This window comes from Chrysochloris asiatica, unplaced genomic scaffold (assembly GCF_000296735.1).
Source record: "Chrysochloris asiatica unplaced genomic scaffold, ChrAsi1.0 scaffold00083, whole genome shotgun sequence".
NCBI lineage: Eukaryota > Metazoa > Chordata > Mammalia > Afrosoricida > Chrysochloridae > Chrysochloris > Chrysochloris asiatica.
Window position 1 is genome coordinate 6,061,190 of NW_006408601.1, and position 22,374 is coordinate 6,083,563.

The 22,374-nt window shown below is 38.3% G+C and overlaps 1 protein-coding gene across 5 annotated transcripts in view; it reads right to left on the minus strand.

The window, feature by feature from the left end:
- SOX6 (SRY (sex determining region Y)-box 6) overlaps positions 1 to 22,374 on the minus strand; it is a 691,777-nt gene that overhangs the window by 118,467 nt on the left and 550,936 nt on the right. For all 5 annotated transcript variants that reach the window (XM_006865785.1, XM_006865784.1, XM_006865786.1 and 2 more), the window contains one exon: positions 7,447 to 7,596. In XM_006865785.1, the coding sequence (XP_006865847.1) occupies positions 7,447 to 7,596 (150 nt within the window). The remainder of the gene's footprint in view (positions 1 to 7,446; positions 7,597 to 22,374) is intronic.

Genomic DNA, 22,374 nt, shown 5'->3' on the forward strand with positions numbered 1-22,374 from the left:
GATATTGTCATAGAGAGTTTTCATGAAATCTGGATTATTTTCAGACAGTGCTTCTTCAAACCTTTTTTCTGTTCCTTCCTCTTCTACCATCCAGGCCATCTGGTGATATCCAGCTGTACTGAGCAGTCTTTTGTTTCATTTCAGATAATTTCATTACTATGTTTTTATATTCACTAATATTTTCATATGTAATATCTAATCTGTTTTTAATCCCATCCATTGTATTTTTCATCTCCAACATTGTGTTTTTCCATCTTTTAAGTTTTATCTTTTATACCTCAGGTCCACCACTTGTCTGTTAGTTTGTCATACTATGGTGGCTTGCGTGTTGCTGTGATGCTAGAGGCTACATCACTGGGGTTTTAAATGCCAGCAAGGTCACCCACGTTTCAGTGAAGCTTCCAGACGAAAACAGATGTAAAAGAAGACACAGCCTAATTCTGAATGTTTAGCCACTGAAAACATTATGAATAACAGCAAAACACTGTCAGACATATTGTCTGAAGACGAACACATGAATGGCAGTGGAGCATTGGCAAATACAGTGTTGGAAGATGAGTCCCTCAGGTCAGAAGGCACTTAACATACAATTGGGAAGGGCTGCCTCCTCAGAGTAGAGTTGACCATAATGACATGAAATGGTCCAGAGCTTCTGGCACCTTCTTTTGCTGAAAGGTCATAACTCAAAATGAGAAGAAACAGCTGCAAATGTCCATTAATAATCGGAACATGGAATGTACAAAGTATGAATCTAAGAAAATTGGAAATTGCCAAAAATGGAATGGATCGTATAAACCTCAATATCCTATGCATTAGTGAGCCGAAATGGAGTGGTATTAACAATTTTGAATCCCATCATATGGTTCACTATTCCAAGAATGAAAAATTGAAGAGGCATGTCTCCACGTTCATTGTCAAAAAGAACATTTCAAGACCTATCTTGAAATGCAATGCTGTCTGTGATAGGATGATAGCCATATGCCTACAAGGAAGACCAGTCAAATTTATGCACTAACCACTAAAGCCAAGAATGATGAAATTGAAGAATTCTACCAAATTCTTCAGTTTGATATTGATCAAATATGCAATGAAGATACTTTGATCATTACTGGTGGTTGGAATGCGAAGGTTGAAAACAAAGAGAAAGAATCAATAATGGGAAAAGATGGGTCTGACGATAGAAATGATACTGGAGATTGCATGACAGAGTTAAACAAGAGCAACAACGTAGTCACTGCAAAGAACTTTTTTTAAACAACATAAATAGCAACTATACACATGGACTTCACTAAATAGAATACACAGGAATCAAATTGACTACATCTGTGAGAAGAGATGATGGAAAGGCTCAATATCATCAGCCAAAACAAGGCCAACAGACCATCAATTGCTTATATGCAAGTTCAGGTTGAAGCTGAAGATAATTGAAACAAGTCCATGAAAGCCAACATATGATCTTGACTATATCCCACTGAATTTAGAGACCATCTCAAGAACAAATTTGATGCATTAGACACTAATAACTGAAGACTAGAAGAGTTGAAAAATAGCATGAAGAACATTATAAAAGGAGAAAGAAAGCAAAAGGTCATTAAAAAGAAGACAAGAAGGAAGAAAAGACCAAAATGGATGTCAGAAGAAATTCTGAAACTTACTCTTGAGTGTACAGAAATTAAAGTGAAGGAAGAAATAAGAAAGTAAAAGAGCTGAACAGAAAATGTTACAGGACAAAAGACAAAGTCAAGTATTATAATAAACTATGCAAAGACTTGGAGTTAGAAAACCAAAACGGAAGAACATGCTCAGCAATTCTCAAGCTGAAAGAATTGAAGGAAAAATTAGAGTCTGGACTTGCAATACTAAAGGATTCTAGGAATAAAATATTGAATGATGCAGAAAGTATCAAAATAAGACAGAAGGAGTACACAGAGTCACTGTATCAAAAAGAAATGGTTGACATTCAAGTAGTAGCATATGGTCAAGAACTGATGTTACTGAAAGAAGAAATCCAAGCTGTACTGAAGGCACTGGCAAAAACCAAGGCTCCAAGAACTGACAGACTATCAACTGAAGTCTTTTGAAAACTGATGCAGCACTGGAGGCACTCAGTCATCTATGTTGAGAAATTTGGAAGCCAGCTAATGGTTAACCAATTAGAAGAGCTTCATATTTGTGCCCATTCCAAAGAGAGGTGACTGACTGGAATGTAGAAGTCATCAAGCAGTATTATTAATATTACATGTAGTTAAAATTTTCCTGGAGATAATAAATGGTTGCAACAATAAATTGACAAGGGAACTGGCAGAAATTCAAGCCAGACTCAGAAGAGGAAGTCGAACTAGGGATACCATTGCTGACCTCAGATGAACGCAGAAGTCAAGAAATTAAATGCCATGTTGCATTAGGTAAATCTGCTGCACAGACCTCTTTAAGGTGTTCAAGGGCAAAGTGGTCACTTTGAGGACTAAGGTGCACCTCACTCAAAATATGGCATTTTCACCTCATACATGTGAAAGCTGGCCAATGAATAAGGAACACTACAGAAGAATTAATGCATTTAAATTGTGGTGTTGTCAAAGAATATTGAAAGTACCATGGACTGCCAGAAGAACAAACTAATCTGTGGTGGAAGAAGTACAACCAGAATGTTCCTTAGAAGCCAGGATAGTGACACTTCATCTCTCATACTTTGGACACGTTATTAGGAGGAACAAGTCCCAGAAGAAGGGCATCATGTTTGGTAAAGTGGAAGGTCATTGAAAAAGAGAAAGACTCCAATGAGATGGATTGCTATAGTGGCAAAAACAATGGGTTCAAATGTAATCCTTGTAAGGATGGTACAGGACCAGGCAGTGTTTGGTTCTGTTGTACACAGGATCGCTGTGAGTTGGAACTGACTCAGTGGCACCTAACAACAACAGTATACCTTACCTATCATCTTCTACCTTCTTGGATATATGGAGTAGATACCATCTGGTTGTTGGTTTTTTTCTTTGTTTGTTTTGTTTTCAGTCTTGAATGTGATGCTGTTTATTTATTTATAGGAGTCCTGATGTGGCACTGTAGGATAAGCACTGGCCTGCTAACCGCTCCTCAGAAGCCCTATACAGGCTCGCTAAGAGTCAGAACCTACTTGATAGCACTGAACCATAACACCAACATTAATTTATATAATTCAGTGTTTGCCTCACCCACCACCAATGCCCCTGGAATTAGATGTAGGCATTGCAGATCACCTCTAAGTCAAGTGAATCTCCTTTCACCGTGGCAGGGTAGCTGAGGGTCCTCACGGTTTTCCCTGGCCTGACAGAAATTTGTGTAAACCAAGCCTCAAACTAGGGGAAATAGGGACAACCCTAAGCAAGAATGCCCCAAACCCTAACCCCACTGCCATCAAGTTGATTCTGACTCAGAGGCACCCTGTATAGGGTTCCCAAGGCTATGAATCGTCACAGGAACAGAATGTCTCCTTTTTCTCCTGTGAGAAGTGCCAACCCTACACTGGGGGATAAGTGCTCATCCTGCAGTGCTCCTAGGACTCTGTAAGAATGCTATGTTATTGTTGTTATGGTCCTGACTCATAGTGACCCTGTATAGGGTTCCCAGGGAGCAGCTAGTGGGTTTGAACTACTGACCTCGTGGTGCTGATCCTACAGCGCCAATACCAGGAGTCCATTGGCTCCCACTGTTCTTACATGAAAGAAGCAAAAATGTTTCTAAAGATTGTTGTATGCCTTTGGTCAAGCTCCTGAGCACTGAAATGGTGTTTTACTTTTTCTATTACTGGTACCATTTTCAGATTTGTCTTCCCCCTCACTTTATAGTCTCCTAGATTACCTGTTTTGACTATATTACCAACTCATTTTATCAGCTGTGTCATTTTGGGGTCTGTTTCTATTGACTGATGTTTCTCCCCATTATTGTTCTGTTTCTACTTTGCAAGCCTGGCAATTATTGAATGGATGCCATACAGTGTGAATTCTACATTGTTGGACGGGATTTTATACATTCTTTTAAATATTTGTGACTTTTGTTTTGAGATGCAGAACAATTTCATCCTTCCTGGGAAGATCTCCAATGAGCTAGATCGGCACAGTGATGGCAGTGATGGGCTCAGACATAGCAATGATTGTGAGGGTGGTCCAGGACCAGCCATGTTTCATTAGGTTGTGCATAGGGTTGCGATGAGTCGGTACTGACTTGATGACACCAAGCAACAACAACAAAGGCTTACTTTGGAGTCCTGGTGTGGCTCTGTGGGATAAAGCACTGGACCACAAGGTCAGCTTGAACCACAAGGTTGGCAGTTCAAACTCACCAGTGGCTCCTTGGAAACCTTATACAGAGTCGCTATGAGTCGAAATCAACTTGACGGCACTTAGCTACAACTATGGTAATACCTTTCTGGAAACTCCCCATGATGCTTATATGCCAGAAGATCTTTGTAGTTTAATCAGCAAGAAGAAAACCTATCCCCCATCATTTGTGTACTTTGCAATTGTTTTGACTGCTACACTTCTTCCCTGGTCTCCACTAGTTTCCTCATATATAGGGATCAATATTCAGCTAAAGTTTCAGGGAAATCTTCTGTAGATCTTTAGCAATTTCTCTGTATGTGTGTGCATGCATGTGTGTCTGTGTGTGTGTCTGTGTGTGCACACATAGCTCTCTCTTCTCTGCCTCACAGATCTATCCACTCAGCATGCCTAAACTCTGAATACTAGTTATTCTATTTAGGAACACTGTCAACCTCTGTATGGGTACCCCTCCCTACAAATTCCCAACATACAGTAAGCTAGAGCAATTGTAGTGCTAACTTCATTTGTTTCCCTTCTCTCAGGCATCACTGTCATATTGCCAGATGTCTGAAAACCATCTCTTAATATATTTTGCCCTCAGTTTTAGTTGTTTAAGCCAGGAGAGTAAATACATTCCTCCATTATGATTAAAAGTAGAAGTCCACTAGGTTTTACTTAGGATTTCTTTCCGGATACACTACAGATTTCAATAATAACCACCATTATAACCACAGTGGGTACGAATCGGGCTGCTAACCTTAAGGTTGGCAGTTCGAAACTACCAGCGGTTCCGTGGGAGAAAGATGAGGTGTTCTGCTCCCATAAAGATTTATAGCCTTGGAAACCCTGGGCAGGGTCACTATGAGTTGGAACCGACTCCACAGTACTTAACAACAACAACAACCCTCCTTTATCATTATCATTGTCACCGTCACTAATGATAACATTTATTCAATAATCAATACTCCTGGTGTGGTACTGTGGGTTAATGCACTAGACTGCAAGATCAGTTTGAACTGCAAGGTTGGCAGTTCAATCTCACCAGCCACTCCTTGGAAACCCTATACAGGGTCACTATGAGTCAGAACCCACTCAACTGCACCTAACAACAACAAGATATACTACGTTGAAGATATACCATCTTATTTAATGATATTAACTCCACCTTTCAAGATTAGAAAACTAAGGCTAAAATTACTAAATAACTTGCTGAAGGTGGCACAGGTAGTTAAAATGGTACAAACGATACCTGCACACAGACATTTAGCTTCTGATTTTGACCTTTATGGTAGTTAAAACTTCCACCAAAAAGAAGCTTACTGTGGATCTCTTCAGCCATATTTGAATTTACAGTGAGTGGCCATACTACATGCAGTGGTAAAGCAATATGGTTATAGACAGAAATATGAAGGATTCTGGTGGCCATAATTCTTTTAAGAAACTGTGAGATAATTCTCAGAACTTGCTCATAATAGGCAGACAATATTATTTGTTTCTATTTAAAATATTTACTTTATGATCTGGTCTATACATTTTTATCCACACATATAATAAACAATCTACTAAGTGTAAGAAATGTTTCATTTGCCATTAATGTAAAAATAGAGTCAAGTCAAATTGTATATATAGCATTCCCTAAGAATTTGCATGTGGTCAAATGAGTAATAAAATTCAGTTGGCCCACAAAGTTGGAATGGTTAAAGCAGATGTAAACTTGAATTTAACCAGGGAACATTTTACTCATCCAATAAAGACTTGGTTTGGTACAATTCCATTTGGCCAACATACTTATAAAATGACTTTTTTATGTTAAAATATTTAATAGTCAATAGACCAAGTCACTGTTGTTTGATTTGCTCTTTCTCTAACAACTACGATTAAATAAAGTGCCTTGGTTTGGGTCGTAGGATTATGACCCTTTTTCACAAACACAAATTATTTAGAACACAAAATAAATAGGTTTGTTTCCGTAAATATAAAGTATTATCATATCTTACTATTTCTAACAACAAAACATTTCATTTCCTTGGCAAATCTAAAATATCAATGACATTAAATTAAGTCCCTTGTGTATGGGCCGAAACAGAACTCTCTCTCTGAATCTTCTTTTCTTTCTTTTTTTTAATCTTTGGCATTTGGGAATCTATATTTTAAAAAGACTTTCTAAAGTCTCAAAATTCCTTTCTATAAATTTTAGGAAGTAAAATAATCCCATTGATTTGAAGTATCCAATGTTGAGTTTTGCTGGTCTCGATGTTTCCTGCCTGAAGATCTAATAATTGCAAATTTTCTCCAAATATAGTACTTTTGCCATGTTATAATAAAAAATGTCTGTGCTGAGCAGACCCATAGAAGTGAAGTAGATAAGTCAATTTATTTTTTAAAAAACATATTTCCTTGAACCGTTGGAATCCAATAATTCAACACAGGAAACAAAGGCAATCATAAAATCCAACTGGTACCACCTATAGGAACCAGCTGCAACACAAACTTGGGGTGGCATGTCAATTTCACGCTGCTGCCAGGTACCTCCTGGTGGTCTAGTTTCAAGATATGGAAAATAAGTGAAGAAAAGCACTTATTAATGTCCCAACTCTTACTTGGAAGAGCCTGTTTATCTTACTCTCACTGGATATCATGAAAAACATGACACGGTAATGACCCCACAGATCACTCAGAGTACACGTTTATAAGCATTGTTTAAGGAGACCTTCATCAACAAACTGTGTCGGTAGTCCAGCTCTGGATTCTTTGTTTTCCCCCTTTTAAAATCTAAGCTTTTGAGATCCTCCAACTCTAGTATTATAGGTTGGCTCCCCACCTGTTTAAAGAACTTGGAGGCAAGTGTCACAAGGCGATGACAAAGACTGGCAATAAAACCAGAGCCATGCCAATGAACATTAAAAAATAAAAGCCAGAATCCAAAAGGGAAAAACTCTTGAGAAGTGAGTTTGCAGATTTAGGTAAAGATGTCACAATACGGCACTATTGTTATCAAAAGGAAAACACCTGTTTCTCACAGCTCAAGTCATGAAATTCACCAGAGAGAGGAGTATTTAGGGGTTCCTTTATGTGCCTCTGCTTCCCGCTGCTTATTCCTTGTGATGCTATTTTCCAAACTATTTCCACAATCCTGCAAAGCCAGTACCTTAACTTGAGTTCCAGGGCTGGCCCCTCTCTTTTCATTTTTTATCCCAGTAGGTGAGACTGCTCCTGCTGGGTTTGGTGGCTGTGGAGTTGATGGCATCTTTGCTCCAGGTGACACCTGCATGCTGGCCAGCTGAGCGGCATAGAGCTGCTGTAAAACAGGGAAGACAAACAGGGATCTCTTTAAATGCAGCTAAAATGGAGTTTCAAAAAACTTACCATGTAGTTAGATAATTATTTCTCTGACAGTCTTGCGATTTGTTCTCTTTCGCTATTGTTTTTTTTTTTTTTTTTTTCTTTTACAAGAGAAAACTAAGAGAGACAACACATAATATAAAAGGAAAGAACAATAGGATGGAAGCCATGGTTCTGGTCCTGGCTCATCTAGAAAGGGCTTTATGATGGTATAGAAAGGACTGGATCTCTCTAGAATTCATTCATTTTCAATTGTACAAAAATGAATTTGACTAAATGATCCTTAAAAATTCTTTTTCGTGCCTATAACATCTTTATAAAAAGTTTTTTACTTTTCTGGTATGACTAATCATGTAATTTAAATATTCATGACCTGAGATTCTACCCTGAACTTTTCTATGAGCTCCTACAAGAATCATATCTTTATTTAGTTCGGAGAAAGCTTTTCCGGGACAGCTGATCCCTCTGCATCATAAAAGTACTGCTCCTGTGATCCCTGGAATCTAACGGGAGCCAATAAATTCTCAGTCCCGTATTTCTAGGCAGTATATAACATCAGTACTGAACTTTGAACCACAAGGTCGGCAGTTCTAACACATTGTCTGCTAAGAAATTCTCTATGGGATTTTTAAGAGTTGGAACCAACACGATGGCCCTTAACAACAACAACAACAAAAAGAATATGGTCAGATGTGTGTGGGGGTTGGGGAGAAGGACTAAACTACTTTTTTCCCAGCACAAGAGCTGCCTACTTAACTGGCAGTTGAAGTACTTAGTTGAAGAACTATACATTTATTTCTTTGCTAATTTTTCTGTTTTGTTGAACTTAATATCTGCATTAATTTTTTTTTGAAATGTAACTACATTAATTCTCAAACTCTCCAAGAGAACAGTAAAATTATCCAATATGATAAAAAATATCATGTTATCTGTACATCAAATTTTTTTCCCTTGCAGATTTTCTTCTCCAACCGTAACTGGCTGGTCTTCTAGAACTACTGCAGAACTGTGGTATTTGGTATAGCCTATACTGGATTCCCAGTTTCATGGACACCATTTCCCCTACCCCTTAGTTAAATTTCTCTTTTCAGTATAGCATCTCTTCTAGAAGCGACTGGTCACTCCTGACAAAATGTCCAAAGTATGAGACATGAAGTTTGGCCATACTGGCCTCCAAGGAGCACTCTGGCTGTACATCTTTCAACACAGACTTGTTAGTTCTTTTGGCAGCCTATGATACTTTCAATATTATCCTCAAACACCATAACTTAAATGCATCAATTCTTCTATGATCTTCCTTATTCACTGTCCAGCTTTTGCATGTATATGAGGTTATTGAAAATACCATGGCTTGAGTCAGGTGCACCTTATCCTCAAGCTGACATCTTTGCTCTTCAACACTTTAAAAAGGTCTTGTACAGCAGATTTGCCTAATTCAATACATCGTTTGATTTCTTAACTGCTGCTTCCATGTGTGTTGATGGTTGACCAAGAAGAATGAAGTCCTTGATAACTTCAGATTTTTCTCCATTGATAAGAATGTTGTTCATTGGTGAGGATTTTTGTTTTCTTTACATTGAGATGTAATCCATACTGAAGGCTGTGACCTTTGATCTTCATCAGTATGTATTTTAAGTCCTCTTCACTTTCAGCAAGCAAGGTTGTATCATCTGCATATCATACGTTGTTAATGAGTCTTCCTCTAATCCTGATGCCACATTTTTCTTCATATAACCAAGCTCCTCAGATTATTTGCTCAGCATACAGCTTGAGTAAGTATGGTGAAAGAATACAAGCCTGTCACACATCATCTTAATTTTAAACCATTCAGTGTTCCCATGTTCTGGTCGAACAACTGCCTCTTGTTCCATGTACAGATTCTTCATGAGGACAATTAAGTGTTCTGGAATACTCATACTTCTCAATGTTGTCCATAGTTTGTCATGATCCACACAACTGAAAGCCTTTGTGTAGTCAATAAAGCACAGGTAAACATCTTTCTAGTATTCTCTGCTGTCAGCCAAGATCCATCGGACATCAGCAATGATATCCCTCATTCCATGCCCTCTTCTGAACCTCTGGAAGTTCTCTGTCAATGTATGCTTGCAGACGTTTCTGTATTACCATTAGTAAAACTTAACCATATAGGAGATAAAAGATACTGTCCGATGATTTCTGCATTCTGTTGCATCACCTCTCTTTGGAATGGGCACAAATACTTATTTCTTCCAATCAGTTTGCCAGTTGTCTTCCAAATTTCTTTATAGATGAGTAAGAGCCTCTAGTGCCACTTCATTTTCTTGAAGGATTTCAATTTTTATTCCATCAATTCCTGGTGTCTTGTTCTTTTCCAATTCCTTCAATACACCTTGCACTTCCTCCTTTAGTATCATTGGTTCTTGCTCATATGCTATCTCTTGAAACAGTTGAACATCAACCATTTCCTTTTGGTATGGTGACTCTGTATTCCTTCCATCTTCTTTTGATGCTTTCTGCATCATTCAATAATTTGTCCAGAGAATCCATCAATAACAAAAGTCAAAGCTTGAAGTTTTTCTTCAGTTCCTGCAGCTTAAGAAATGCTGAGCGTGTTCTTCTCTTTGGTTTTCTGAGTCCAGATCATTGCACATTTTGTTGTAATATTTGGCCTTGTCTTTTTGAGGTGATCTTGGAAATTTTCTGTTCAGCTCTTGGACCTCCTCATTTCTTCCATTTGCTTTAGCATTTCTATGCTGGAAAGTAAGTTTCAGTGTCTCTTCAGACATCCATTTTTATCTTCTCCTTTTTTGTCTGCTTAGTGACTTTTTGTTTTCTTTCTGTATGATGTTCTTCATGTCATCATCTCTTCTGGTCTTCAGGCTTTAGCGTTTAATGTATCAAATTTGTTCATCAGATGATCTCTATATTCAATGTTATATTTTGGTTCTTGTGGACGTGTTTCATTTTCTTCAGCCTCAGTTTGAATTTCCAATATGAGGAATTGATGGTCTGTTCCACAATCTGCCCCTGGCCTTGTTTTCACTGATGATATGGAGCTTTTCCACCATGTCTTTCCACAGATGTAGTCAATTTGATTTCTGTGTACTCCATCTGGTGAGGATGTGTATAGTTACCTCTTATGCTGAATAAAGAAGGTATTTGAATGAACAAATCATTGATTTTGCAGAATTCTATCATGCATTCTCGAGCATCATTTCTATCACCAAGACCATATTTTCCAACTAAGGATCCTTCCTCTTTGCTCCCAACCTTTGCATTCCAATCACCAGTAATGAGCAATACATCTTGATTGCATGTTTGATCAACTTCAGATTGAAGAAGTTGGTAGAATTCTTCTATTTCATCCTCACTGGCTTTAGTTGTTGGTGCAAAAATTTGAATAACAGTGGTATTCACTGGCCTTCCCTGTAGGCGCATGGATATTATCCTATCACAGACAGCATTGTTCCTCATAATTGATCTGGATATGTTCTTTTTGACAATGAATGCAACACCATTCCTCTTCAATTTGCCATTTCTGCCATAACCATATGGTCATCAGATTCAAAAATGGCCAATACCAGTCCATTTCAGCTCACTATTGCCTAAGATATCGATGTTGATGCATTCCATTTCATTTTTTGACAATTTCCAATTTTTTTAGATTCGTACTTCTTATGCACATTCCATGTTCTGAATATTAATGGATGTTTACAGCTGTTTCTCTTCATTTTGAGTTGTGCCCCATCAGCAAATGAAAGTCCCGAGGGATTTACTCCCATGGGTTTACTCCATTCGTGTCATCACGGTCAACTCTACTTTGAGGAGGCAGCTCTTCCCCGGTCGCATTTTGAGTGTCTTCCAACATGAGGGGCTCATTATCCGGCACTAAATCTGACAGTATTGCTGCTATTCATAAGGTTTTCAGTGACTAAATATTCGGAAGTAGTTTATCTCTCTTTCTTCCTGTCTGTCTTTGTCTGGAAACTCATCTGAAACTTGTCCACTGTGGGTGACCCTGCTGGTATTTAAGATACCCATGGCATAGCTTCCAGAATCACAGCAACTCACAAGCCACCAAAGTATGACACACTGACAGACAAGTGGTGGGGATTGCTAATGTCATTGTTGTTGTTAAGTGCTGTCGAGTCGGTTCTGACACATAGCGACCCTGAACAGGATTTCCGAGGCTGTAAATCTTTACAGGAGCAGAAAGCCTCATCTTTCTCCCGTGGAGCAGCTGGTAGTTTCAAACTGCTGACCTTGCAGTTCACAGCCCGATTCGTAACCACTGCGCTACCAGAGCTCCTTGTCAATGTCATTGGGGACTGTCAATATACACATGACTTTTCATTTAGATGTAGATCATTTTCTCAGAGAGTTGGCTTCAAATTTCTGACTTTGTTGGGGTTTAGGTATGTATGCCATTTTTCAGTGAGCTAAGCAGTAGCATGTGGGAGTCTCTCTGTTGCGTTTATCATGTAGCTTCTGTTTTCAAGACGGCACCATCACTTACTCTCACCTGTGCCTGATTCCCTTAGACCAAAATATCTTTACTTCAATATCTCAAGATAACAAACCTCCAGTGTTCTATTAGATTGTGAACTAGGAAGGGTAGTGAGAGGCAGAGACGGTAGTTACCTGGATGTATGGTGCTGGGAGGAATCTGGTGCTCTAATAGTTCCTTCTGTCTATTTTAAACTGATGTTACAGTTCCACCTCTTATAAGTGCCCTCAATGATACAAGGGGCCTTCAACTAGTAAGCATTTCAAAGGCTCAGCTCCCAAATACTTGATTCTTTTGGGCTTTATACTCTAGACTTGTTGTTGAGTGCAGTCTAGTCAATTCTGACTCTTAGTGACCCTCTCTCTATAGGGTTTCCTAGGAGTAGCAAGTGGGTTTGAACCACTGACCTTGTGGTTAGCAATCCAGTGCTTACCCTACAGTACCACACCAGGACTCTTAATCTTAAGGCTTAGGGATCAATTTTCTGTTTTTTAAGACAGAAATTTATTCATTTCCCATCTTCCAAAATACTCTGTCTTCTCTATTTGTAGTGGAAGATTTACATCTATGATTCTTAAGTGTCAGTTTATTGGGTTTTGGATTAAACTGGCAACAAATGAATGTGTTAATCGGCTATGGTTAACCAGAAGTCAAATACTCCACTTTTAACATTATTTAATGCTTGACAACTCTTTTCAATTATTGTATTTTCTTATTATTATCAAGATTAAGCCATTACCTTGATAGTCATATTTCTATCATAGTAAATAGAACACTTCCCAGTTCATCAGCCACAGCAAAAACAGCTCAAACTTTGTCATATTAGTAAGAGAGAAAAAACAGGTGGTTTCTATGTAATTTCCGGCATTACTATCATTCAGATGGACAAATAAAAAAAATTACAGTAATCAAAAACAGACCTTTCAGCACATGTAATTAAATGAAAGCTTAATAAAGAATCATTTGCAAGAACCAGATGTGCTTATGTCATGATTGTTGCTTTCTTTGGAACAATTTTTCTAATATAACAAGTCTCTAAAGAAATTAAAGTTTCATAATTTTGTATGCGCAATGACTCAGTGGCAAGAAAAATTCACAAGTAAGAATCAGTCAAACTGATGGAACTTAGTGCCAAAAAGGGTGATCTTTTTTGTTTCTTTTTTATTCTTCTGTATCCTTTTCTTTGAAATCCATCCAGGTGTTTTTAAAGGGGTGGGGGTGGATGAAGCTCATAGAAAAAAAAAGAAAAAGAAATCCTGTTTGGATTATACAAGTGAAGAAAAGTTTATACTGAATGGAGAGGTGATGGTTGAAGAGTTGAAGAAAGACCGGTAAGCTCTGAAGAAAGAAATCTACTAGTCACAATCTTGTTATTGTTAAATGCCTTTGAGTGAATTCCAACTCATACAGATCCTGCATAAGGTTTCTGAGAAGTAGCTGGTGGGTTTGAGCCAATGACCTCGTGTTTCAAAGGCCAGAGTTTATCCTAGAGCACCATACTTACAGTCCACTAGTCATAATCTGACAGTGGCTGGTTTCATGACCATGTCTTATACTGAATGTTAAAGAATCATGAAGTCCTAGAGTTGGGAGAGTTTTTAGACACCACTGATGCTTTCATTTTACCTCAATAATTCAAAAAAACACCAGAGAAACAAATCTTTGGAAATAAACCTGTTCTTTTTAAAAACTGACTAAATGTGTAACACCTCAGACTGATTGAACAAGACTGTTGCTTTTGAAATAAAGAGTAAAGCTACTTGCTGCCTCTAAAAAGTTTGATAATCATTTATTTTATACCCCTTTCCAATGTGGTACACCTCAGAGTGTTCACCCCATAAACACTGTGATTCCTCAGAGCTTGGTCTTGTGATCTGTGATGATTGATACATTGTGGTGGTTAAGTACTGTCCAGTCCATTCTGAGTCACACTGACTCAGTATAGGGTTTATGAGGTTGATGGGTTTGAACTGCCAACCTTGCAGTCCAGTGCTTATTCTACAGTGCCACACCAGCACTCCATTAGGGGCAAATCCTAACAAACAAAACATGGTTTTAGATATAAACATCATGCTTTTCATCCTTGGTAGCACAAGCTTTAACCTAAAGGTGGGCGGTTCAAACCTACCAGAAAGAAAGGCCTAACAAACCTGTTTCCTTAAAGTACAGCCAAGAAACCCGGTGCTATTGTTGTTGTTAGGTGCTGTCGAGTCAGTTCCAGTTCACTGTGACCTTAAACACAACAGAATGAAATACTGCCTGGTCCTGAGCCAGCCTCACTATTGTTTTGCTTGAGCACTTTGCTGCTTCCACCGGACTAATCCATCTCATTGGGGTCTTCCTTTTTATTTTTTGCTGACCCTCCACTTTACCAAGCATAATGTTCTTCCCCAGGTACCTACTGATAATATGTCCAAAATAAGAGACATGAAGTCTCATCATCCTGACTATACTTCTTCCGACACAGATTTGCTCTTCTTACAGTCCATGGTACTTTTAATATTTTTCTCCAATATCATAAGTCAAATGTATCAATTGTTCTAAGGTCTTCTTTATTCATTTTCCAACTTTCCCATGCATATGAGGCAACTGAAAATACCATGACTTAGATCAGATGCACCTTAGTCCTCAAAATGATATATTTGCTCTTGAACACTTTAAAGAAGTCTTACGCAAAAGATTTACCTAATGCAATATTTCGTTTGATTTCTGTGCTTTTTACATGAGTGTTCATTGTGGATCCAAGCAAAAGGAAGTCTCTGACAATTTCAATCTCTTCTACATTTAACATGACACTATTTATTGGCCCAGTTGTGAGAATTTTTGTTTTCTTTACATTGAGGTGTAGTCTTCGATATTCATCAGTAAGTATTTTAAGTCCTCTATGTTTTCAGCAAGTAAGGTTGTTAATGAGTCCTCCTCCAATACTGATGCCCAGTTCTTCTTCATAAAATTCAATTTTCAGATTTACTCAGCATACAGATGGAATAAGTATTGTGACGGATACAACTCTGGCACATACCTTTTCTGATATTAAACTGCCTCTTGGTCTATGCACAGGTTCCTCATGAGCACAATTAAATGTTCTGAAATACCTATTATTTGCAATTTTATCCAGAAATTGTCATAATCTACACAGTTGAAAACTTTGCATAGTCAATAAAGCACAGGTAAACATCTTTCTGGTATGCTCTTCATTTCACAATGAAGCAACTTCATTCCCTGTTCTCTTCTGAATCCGGTTTGAATTTCTGGCAGTTAACTGTAGATGTACTATTGCAGCTGTTTTTAAATTATCTTCAGCAAAATTTTACTCTCATGTGATATTAATGATATTGTCTGATGATTTATGCATTCTGTTGGGTCACCTCTCTTGGGAGTGAGCACAAATAAGGATCGCATCCAATCAGTTGGCCAGTTGTCTTTCAGATTTTTTGACATAGATGAGTGAGTGCTTCCTGTGCTGCATCAGTTTGTTGAAAGATTTCAGTTTGTATTTTGTAAATTCCTGGAGCCTTGTTTTTTGCCAATGCCTCCAATGAAGCTTGGACTTCTTCCTTCAGTACCTTTGGTTTTTTGTTGTTGTTGTTTTTTTAATTTCAGTTGCTTATTGTTTTGTTTTTAAAGTTTTTATTGTGAATTGAATGAAAGTTTACAGGGCAGATCATCAGTTTTACATTCAACATATCATATTCTTTGTTTCATGACAATGATTACAATCTCCTCCATGTACCTTCAGTTAACTGTATTTCTCTCTGTTCATTTTAGCTCACTTAAAAAAACACACACACAAAAAAAAAATCACTCAGGCATATGTAATAATTTAAACCATCAAAGGCTATATTCTGCAAGCCTGTCTCCTGTCCACCAACTCTCAGTCCCTCCCTTTCCATGAATCTAGTGTCCTCAGCTGCTCCTTCTCTCCATGTCCCCATCTCTGCCTCCATCTCTGGTGTCACTGCTTCTCTGGATAGAGTCCCACATTCTGCTCTTGCTCTTCTCCCATGATGATCCTAGGGTCCTCTGTTTCGAGACTGTAAGATTAACTACTCCCCCGTTTTTGTTACAAAACATCTACATTTACAATTGTGACAGTCGCAATTAGTCATGATAACAAGTACTCACTGTTAAATCATAAGAATCTTATCCCCAACTCTTTTCACCAGACCCATCTAGACAAGATGAAAACTGTTCAGTGGGTAGTCTATCTTCTCCCACACACTCTTAAACTAAACTCCCTCTTGAAAACTTGTGAGCCAGTCATTTCATGCCTTTATTGTCCCCTTATTTTAGGTAGCCAATGTCTAAATTGCCCATCCCTATCTATCCTGTATATAGAGGGTATAGCATTGATACTTAATGTGAAGACTCCTTCCCTCTCTGTTGGTATTTTGAGCTACTACCTCCATGAGTATAGGTCAAGTTCATCAAATTGTAGCAACTTACCCTAGTTTCCTTTATCAAAAATTTTTTATCTTCCTCTATTTGAGTTCTGGTATCAAGCCATCGAGCTAGGTCAAATGGGTACTATCTGCAAGTTTGGGTGTTCTTATGTGTCTCCCCTCACTTCATATCAGCTGGATGTTTCACTCTCAGTTCTAGCCCTCTGTGACTATGTCCTTGTCCATGGACTCAGGTGTCTCCAGGTCTCACTACACTTCAGACCAACCAGCCCTTCCTCTTCTCTCTCTCATCTCCAGGTCACTGGGAGTCTATGGAACATGATTCAACTTAGCCCATTTCTTCATTGCTTCCTTTCCCCCTCTTACACCTACCAGTAGACCAATGTGGTCACCAGCAAGCTTCCATGCCTGCTCATGAGTTCCCTTTGAGTTTCATTCAGTCTTAATGGAGGGGTTTGTCCTGAAGGTATTTGATTGTTTGCCTAGTACCATTGGTTCTTGATAGTATGCTACCTCTTGAAATGATTTAAAACTCTATACAGAAGTTCAATTCTATAACATACGATATCATCATGAGTCAGAATCAACTTGACAGCAAGGAATTTAATTTGGTTTTTATTATGCTTCTCAAATGGATAACTTTAGATTTGACTGCTCATAAGAATGTCATTCACCATACAGTAATAAATTTACAAGACAATTTCACAGATAGCCCACTTTTAAAGCTAAACTTAATTGAATATGTTCTATGTATATGGTTTGTGCTATGACTGAAGAGACTTTAAGAGAAAAGCCTTGCTAATTGCGACTGCCACAACTGTAAAGGTAGAAGTTTTGTAACAAAAAGAGGGGAGTAGTTACTCTTACAGTCCAGGAACAGAGAACCCTAGGATCATCAAGGGAAAAGAGCACAATTGGAATGTGGGACCTCCAAAGAAGCAGTGACACCAGAGATGGCGACAGAGATGAGGGCTGGAGAGAGGAGCAGCTGAGGACTCTAGACTCATGGAAAGAGAAAGGCTGTGTGCTGGCAGCCAGGTGCTGATGGCCAGGATATAAGTCTGCAGAATGTATCCTTTGGTTGTTTAAATGATTACATACTCCAGAGTATTTTTGTGTACATTCCCCTGACAAAAACAAAAAACAAAAAACAAAAACAGGGAATAGAAGCAAATACTGTTGAATGATGATGCATGGAGGAGATTGTAATCATTGCAATGAAACGATGAATATAAAACTGATGTCCGCCTCATGTAAACTATCACACAATTCACAATAAAAACTTTTGAAGAGAGAGAGAGAAAAAAAAAAAGTCTTGAATGATGCTTAAAACTCCAGAAGAGATGTGCAATATAGATCCGTAATATTTGATTTGCACCATCCTTGTGTGCGTATGCCTTTTGTTTACTACACCTTGTGTTTCGGTATGTACTTATGTTTTATCATGCTTGATAGACAATAAGCTTATTGAAGGCACAATCAATTTAATATTGCATGCCTAAGCACGAAGAATGGTACTTTTCAAATAACAACCCAATCAAAAATTGTCTGAATTCATTAGCATAAGCACTGGACTACAAGGTTAGTTTGAGCTGCAAGGTTGGCAGTTCAAACTCACCAGCCACTTCTCAGAAACCCTAGCAAAGTCACTATGAGTTAGAACCAACTCAATGGTACATAACAACGAGAGCATAAAAGAAACAGATGTTAGGAAGGAGGGATATTCTCTATAAATGAGGCAACAGATGTGGTATATGATTATAAATATTATATGTATATGTAATGAATCACATTATGGTGTTGAGTTTCAAAAATAAAAGGAAAATAATTTCAAAGTTAAATCACATTGTTTCACGAGAAAGTTATTCTTTTAAAGTCATTTGCTAAAATGTTTATTAGATAGTTGCTGAGCAAATGCAAACTGTACAGTGTATCTTAAACCCGGCATTTCTAGCACAAATTTGACTGTCTGAGCAGTAACTGAGCCCTAGTGACACATTGGCTTAGTGCTTGATTATGAATAGAAAGGTTGGAGGTTCAAACCCATCAGTAGCTCCATGGGAAAAAAGACCTGGAACCCTGTCCCTAGAACGATTACAGCCTTGGAAACCCTATGTTGTTGTTAAATACCATAGAGTTGTTTCCAACCTACAGCAACCCTGTAGAGGTCACCAGGAGCAGCTGGTGACCTTGAACAGCTGACCTTGAGATTAAAACAGATTTTGCAGCCCAGCGCATTAACCCACAGTGCCACACCAGGAGTCCCTGTGGGACAGTTCTAGTCTGTTCTTTAGGCCCACTAGGGATTGGAATCAACTTGATGGCAAACAGCATTATGGTACCAATTTTTCTTCTCAGTCTAGTTACTGACAAATTTCAAGTTTCTCTAACTGTTACGGCATTCTTTTTGAAAGTAAAATTTATAGTTGTTATGTTGTTAAGAGCCGTCAAGCTGGTTGAGACCCATAGCGACCCTATATAGGGTTTCCAAGAAGCAGCTGGTGAGCTTGAACCACTGAACTTACGGTTCAAACTGACTTTGCAGTCTAGCGCATTAACCCACATCGCCACGCCAGGACTCCATAAAGTTAAATATATCGTTTTAATGAGAAAGTCTTTTTGTACACTAATGGTTTAGGAAGGAAAAAACTAAACTCTGATTAACTGTTAACATCAGGGTTTACACAAATGTCATTCTCAGATCATAATTCAAAGACATACTGATGGTAATAGTGAATATTCATTCCCAGACACAGTTGAGGTTTAAAAAAAACAACATGTAGTAAAGTTCATAACAGGATTACCAAAGTCCCATAAACATTTAAACTTTGGTGAAGACTGTTGTATAAATATAGATTTTTCCATTTCTATTTTGAAAAATGCTCAGTGATGATTTGGGATATTGAATTATTTCTTTATTCAAGATATATAAAGGATATGTAGTGTACACATGTAAAAATGAGCCTAGCTAAACGTTTTTCAAAATTATAAAATGACTCATTTTATAGGATCATTTAAATAAATGCTTTTGTTTCATTTTATGACTTTTAAAAGTTCCATTTTTATGTTAACTCAGTGCCATTCAGTCACTTCCAACTCACAGTAACCCTGTAGAGGGTTTCCAAGGCTGTAAGTCTTTAAAGGAACAGAATAACTCTTCTCTCTTCCATGGCAGGGCTGGTGGGTTCAAACTGCTGCCTTGCTGTTAGCAGTCCAGTGCTTATCGTATGGTACTACCAGGGTCCTTTTTATCAGTTCAGTTTTACTAAAGTAACCAGCATTAAACTTTTCATAAATTCAACAATCACATACTTAGCATATAAAGCTGAAAGGGCCCTAGTCTAATCTGACCTCATGCTACAGATGAATATAGCTCCACAGAGTATAAGCAGTTTGCCTAAAATCATGTAACTAGTTAGTACTGGAGCTAGGAGAAGAACTCAAATTTTCTTACTCTGACTCAACCATTTCCAGGACATCATGTAAATTAAAAACGGATATATCAAAGCCAGTCTCTATACCTTTCAAGCACATTTCCAGCATTTATGAACTTGTTTAATGTCAAATCTTTATTAAATATTTATTATTAACTAAGTGCTATACTAAATATCGGAGTCCTGGTGTGACGCAGTGGGTTAATGTATGTACCAGACTGCAAAGCCGTTTGAACTGCAAGGTCAACGGTTCAAGCTCCCCAGCTTCTCCTCAGAAACCTTATACAGGGTCGCTATGGGTCGGAACCGACTTGACAGCACTTAACAACAACAACGCTAAATATTAGAGTCCTGTTGCGGTCCTCTGGGTTAATGTGCTTGACTGCAAGCTCAGTTTGAAACACAAGGTCTGTGGTTCAAGCTCACCAGTCACTCCTCAGAAACCCTATACAGGATTGTGATGGGTCAGAACCTTCTCAACAGCACTTCACAACAGCATGCTAAATATTAGAGGTACAGCATGCAACTCAGAAATGATCTCTGCCTTTAAGGTGCTACCAGGGAAAACTGATGTTTAATAAGTACTTAGACAAGTAACCATGAACTAATTAGGTAAGTGCTATTGAGTCAGTTTTGAGGAGTAGCTGATAAGTTTGAACTGCTGACCTGTGGTTCAAACCAACCTTGTAGTCTAGTGCTTTATTCCACAGCGGCACACCAGTGTTGAGAAAAAGAGACCATCTAAGAAAAGCACTTAACATAATCTGAAAGGTCATGTAGCTTCTTTAAGGAAATAACATGCTAATGAATTAGAAATATGCTCATTGATAAAGAACATTCCAGAAAGAAGAAACAGAAAGCATTACTGCTCTGAGGTAGAAATAAAGGTAACATTTTTGAGGAACTTACAAAAGACCCATATGGCAGGACTACTCAGTGAGAGTATTGTGGCATGAGAAGAAGTTGGCAAGGGGGCAGAGCCTTAAGAACCACATTGATAACTGCAGACTTTATCCCCAAAAGAAAGAGATTTCAATATTAACTAAAATCAAGAAACATGGGGTCTTTCTCATGCTTTACCGCTGATTCATTGACCAACATTTAAAATAACATTGAATTCAGAAAAATCTAATGAAGATTTCACAAATCCACAAAGAGATCCCTTTAACATTGTTTCTAGGGTTCTGTGTACTGAGACTAACCATAAAAGATACATCTACTTGTATCTTGTATTTGGGTTCTGCTGACAGTTTTATAACTAATGCTTCAGAGAGTCAACACAAAGCAATATGTCTCCTAAGATTCAACATCAACCTTTCAAATTCCTGAGTGTCTGGGAGAATGTGGACTGGTCGTGAAAAGGACCTAAATAGGAAGAGAGACAGATTTTGCTTCCAATATAGCCAAACTGATGTAAAATTATATGAGTGGTGGCCCCAACTGCTGCCACCTCATCTATCAATTCTGACTCAAAGCAATGCTATAGGGCAGGGTAGGACTGTTCCTTAGGATTTTCAAGACTAAAACTTTTGGGAGCGGACAGCTTCTTCTTACTCCTGCAGAGTCCAATGCTTAACCCACAGCATGACCAGGGCTCCTTGTGAATTCATTGGTATGGCACATTAAGATCAGCCTTGGACTGTGAACCACGAGGTTGGCACTCTAAACTCACCAGCCATTCCTTGGAAACCCTATACAGGGTCACTGTGAGTTAGAATCAACTTGACGGCACTTAACAACAGCAGCCGCATATTGACCATATGCATAGTGTATCTTTTCATACTTGCTTTCTATGATAACATCATAGGTTTCCAATGAAGAGTACTACAGAAAAAAGCTTCCAGGTCTTTCTTCCCCACAAATTGCATGATTTTCATATAATCATATGAGCAGTCAACCAGTCATCCAACTAGAATCCATTATTTGTGTGTTCATTGAATAAACGAGAAAAATAAACCCACTGCCATCGTGGAGCCAAGTCTGATTCCTAGGAACCCTAAGTAGGGTTTCTGAGGATGTAAATCTTTTTGGGAGTAGAAAGCCTCATCTCTCTCCAGCAGAGCAGCTGGTGCGTATGAACTGCTGACTTATAGTTAGTAGTCCAGTGCTTAGCTTATAGCACCACTAAGGCTTCCATAATAAACCTGTGTTGTTGTTAAGTGCTGTCAACTCGGTTCCAACTCATAGCGATCCTGTATAGGATTTCCAAGGAACAGCTAGTGAGTTTGAACTACTGACCTTACAGTTCAAACTCACTTTGTAGTCCAGTTCTAATTCTACAGTGCCACACCAGGACTTGATAATAAACCATTGTTGTTGTTGTTAAGTGTCGTTGAGTTGGTTCCGACCCATAGCAACCCTGATAGGGTTTTTGAGGAGCGACTGGTAAGCTTGAACCACCGACCTTGAGG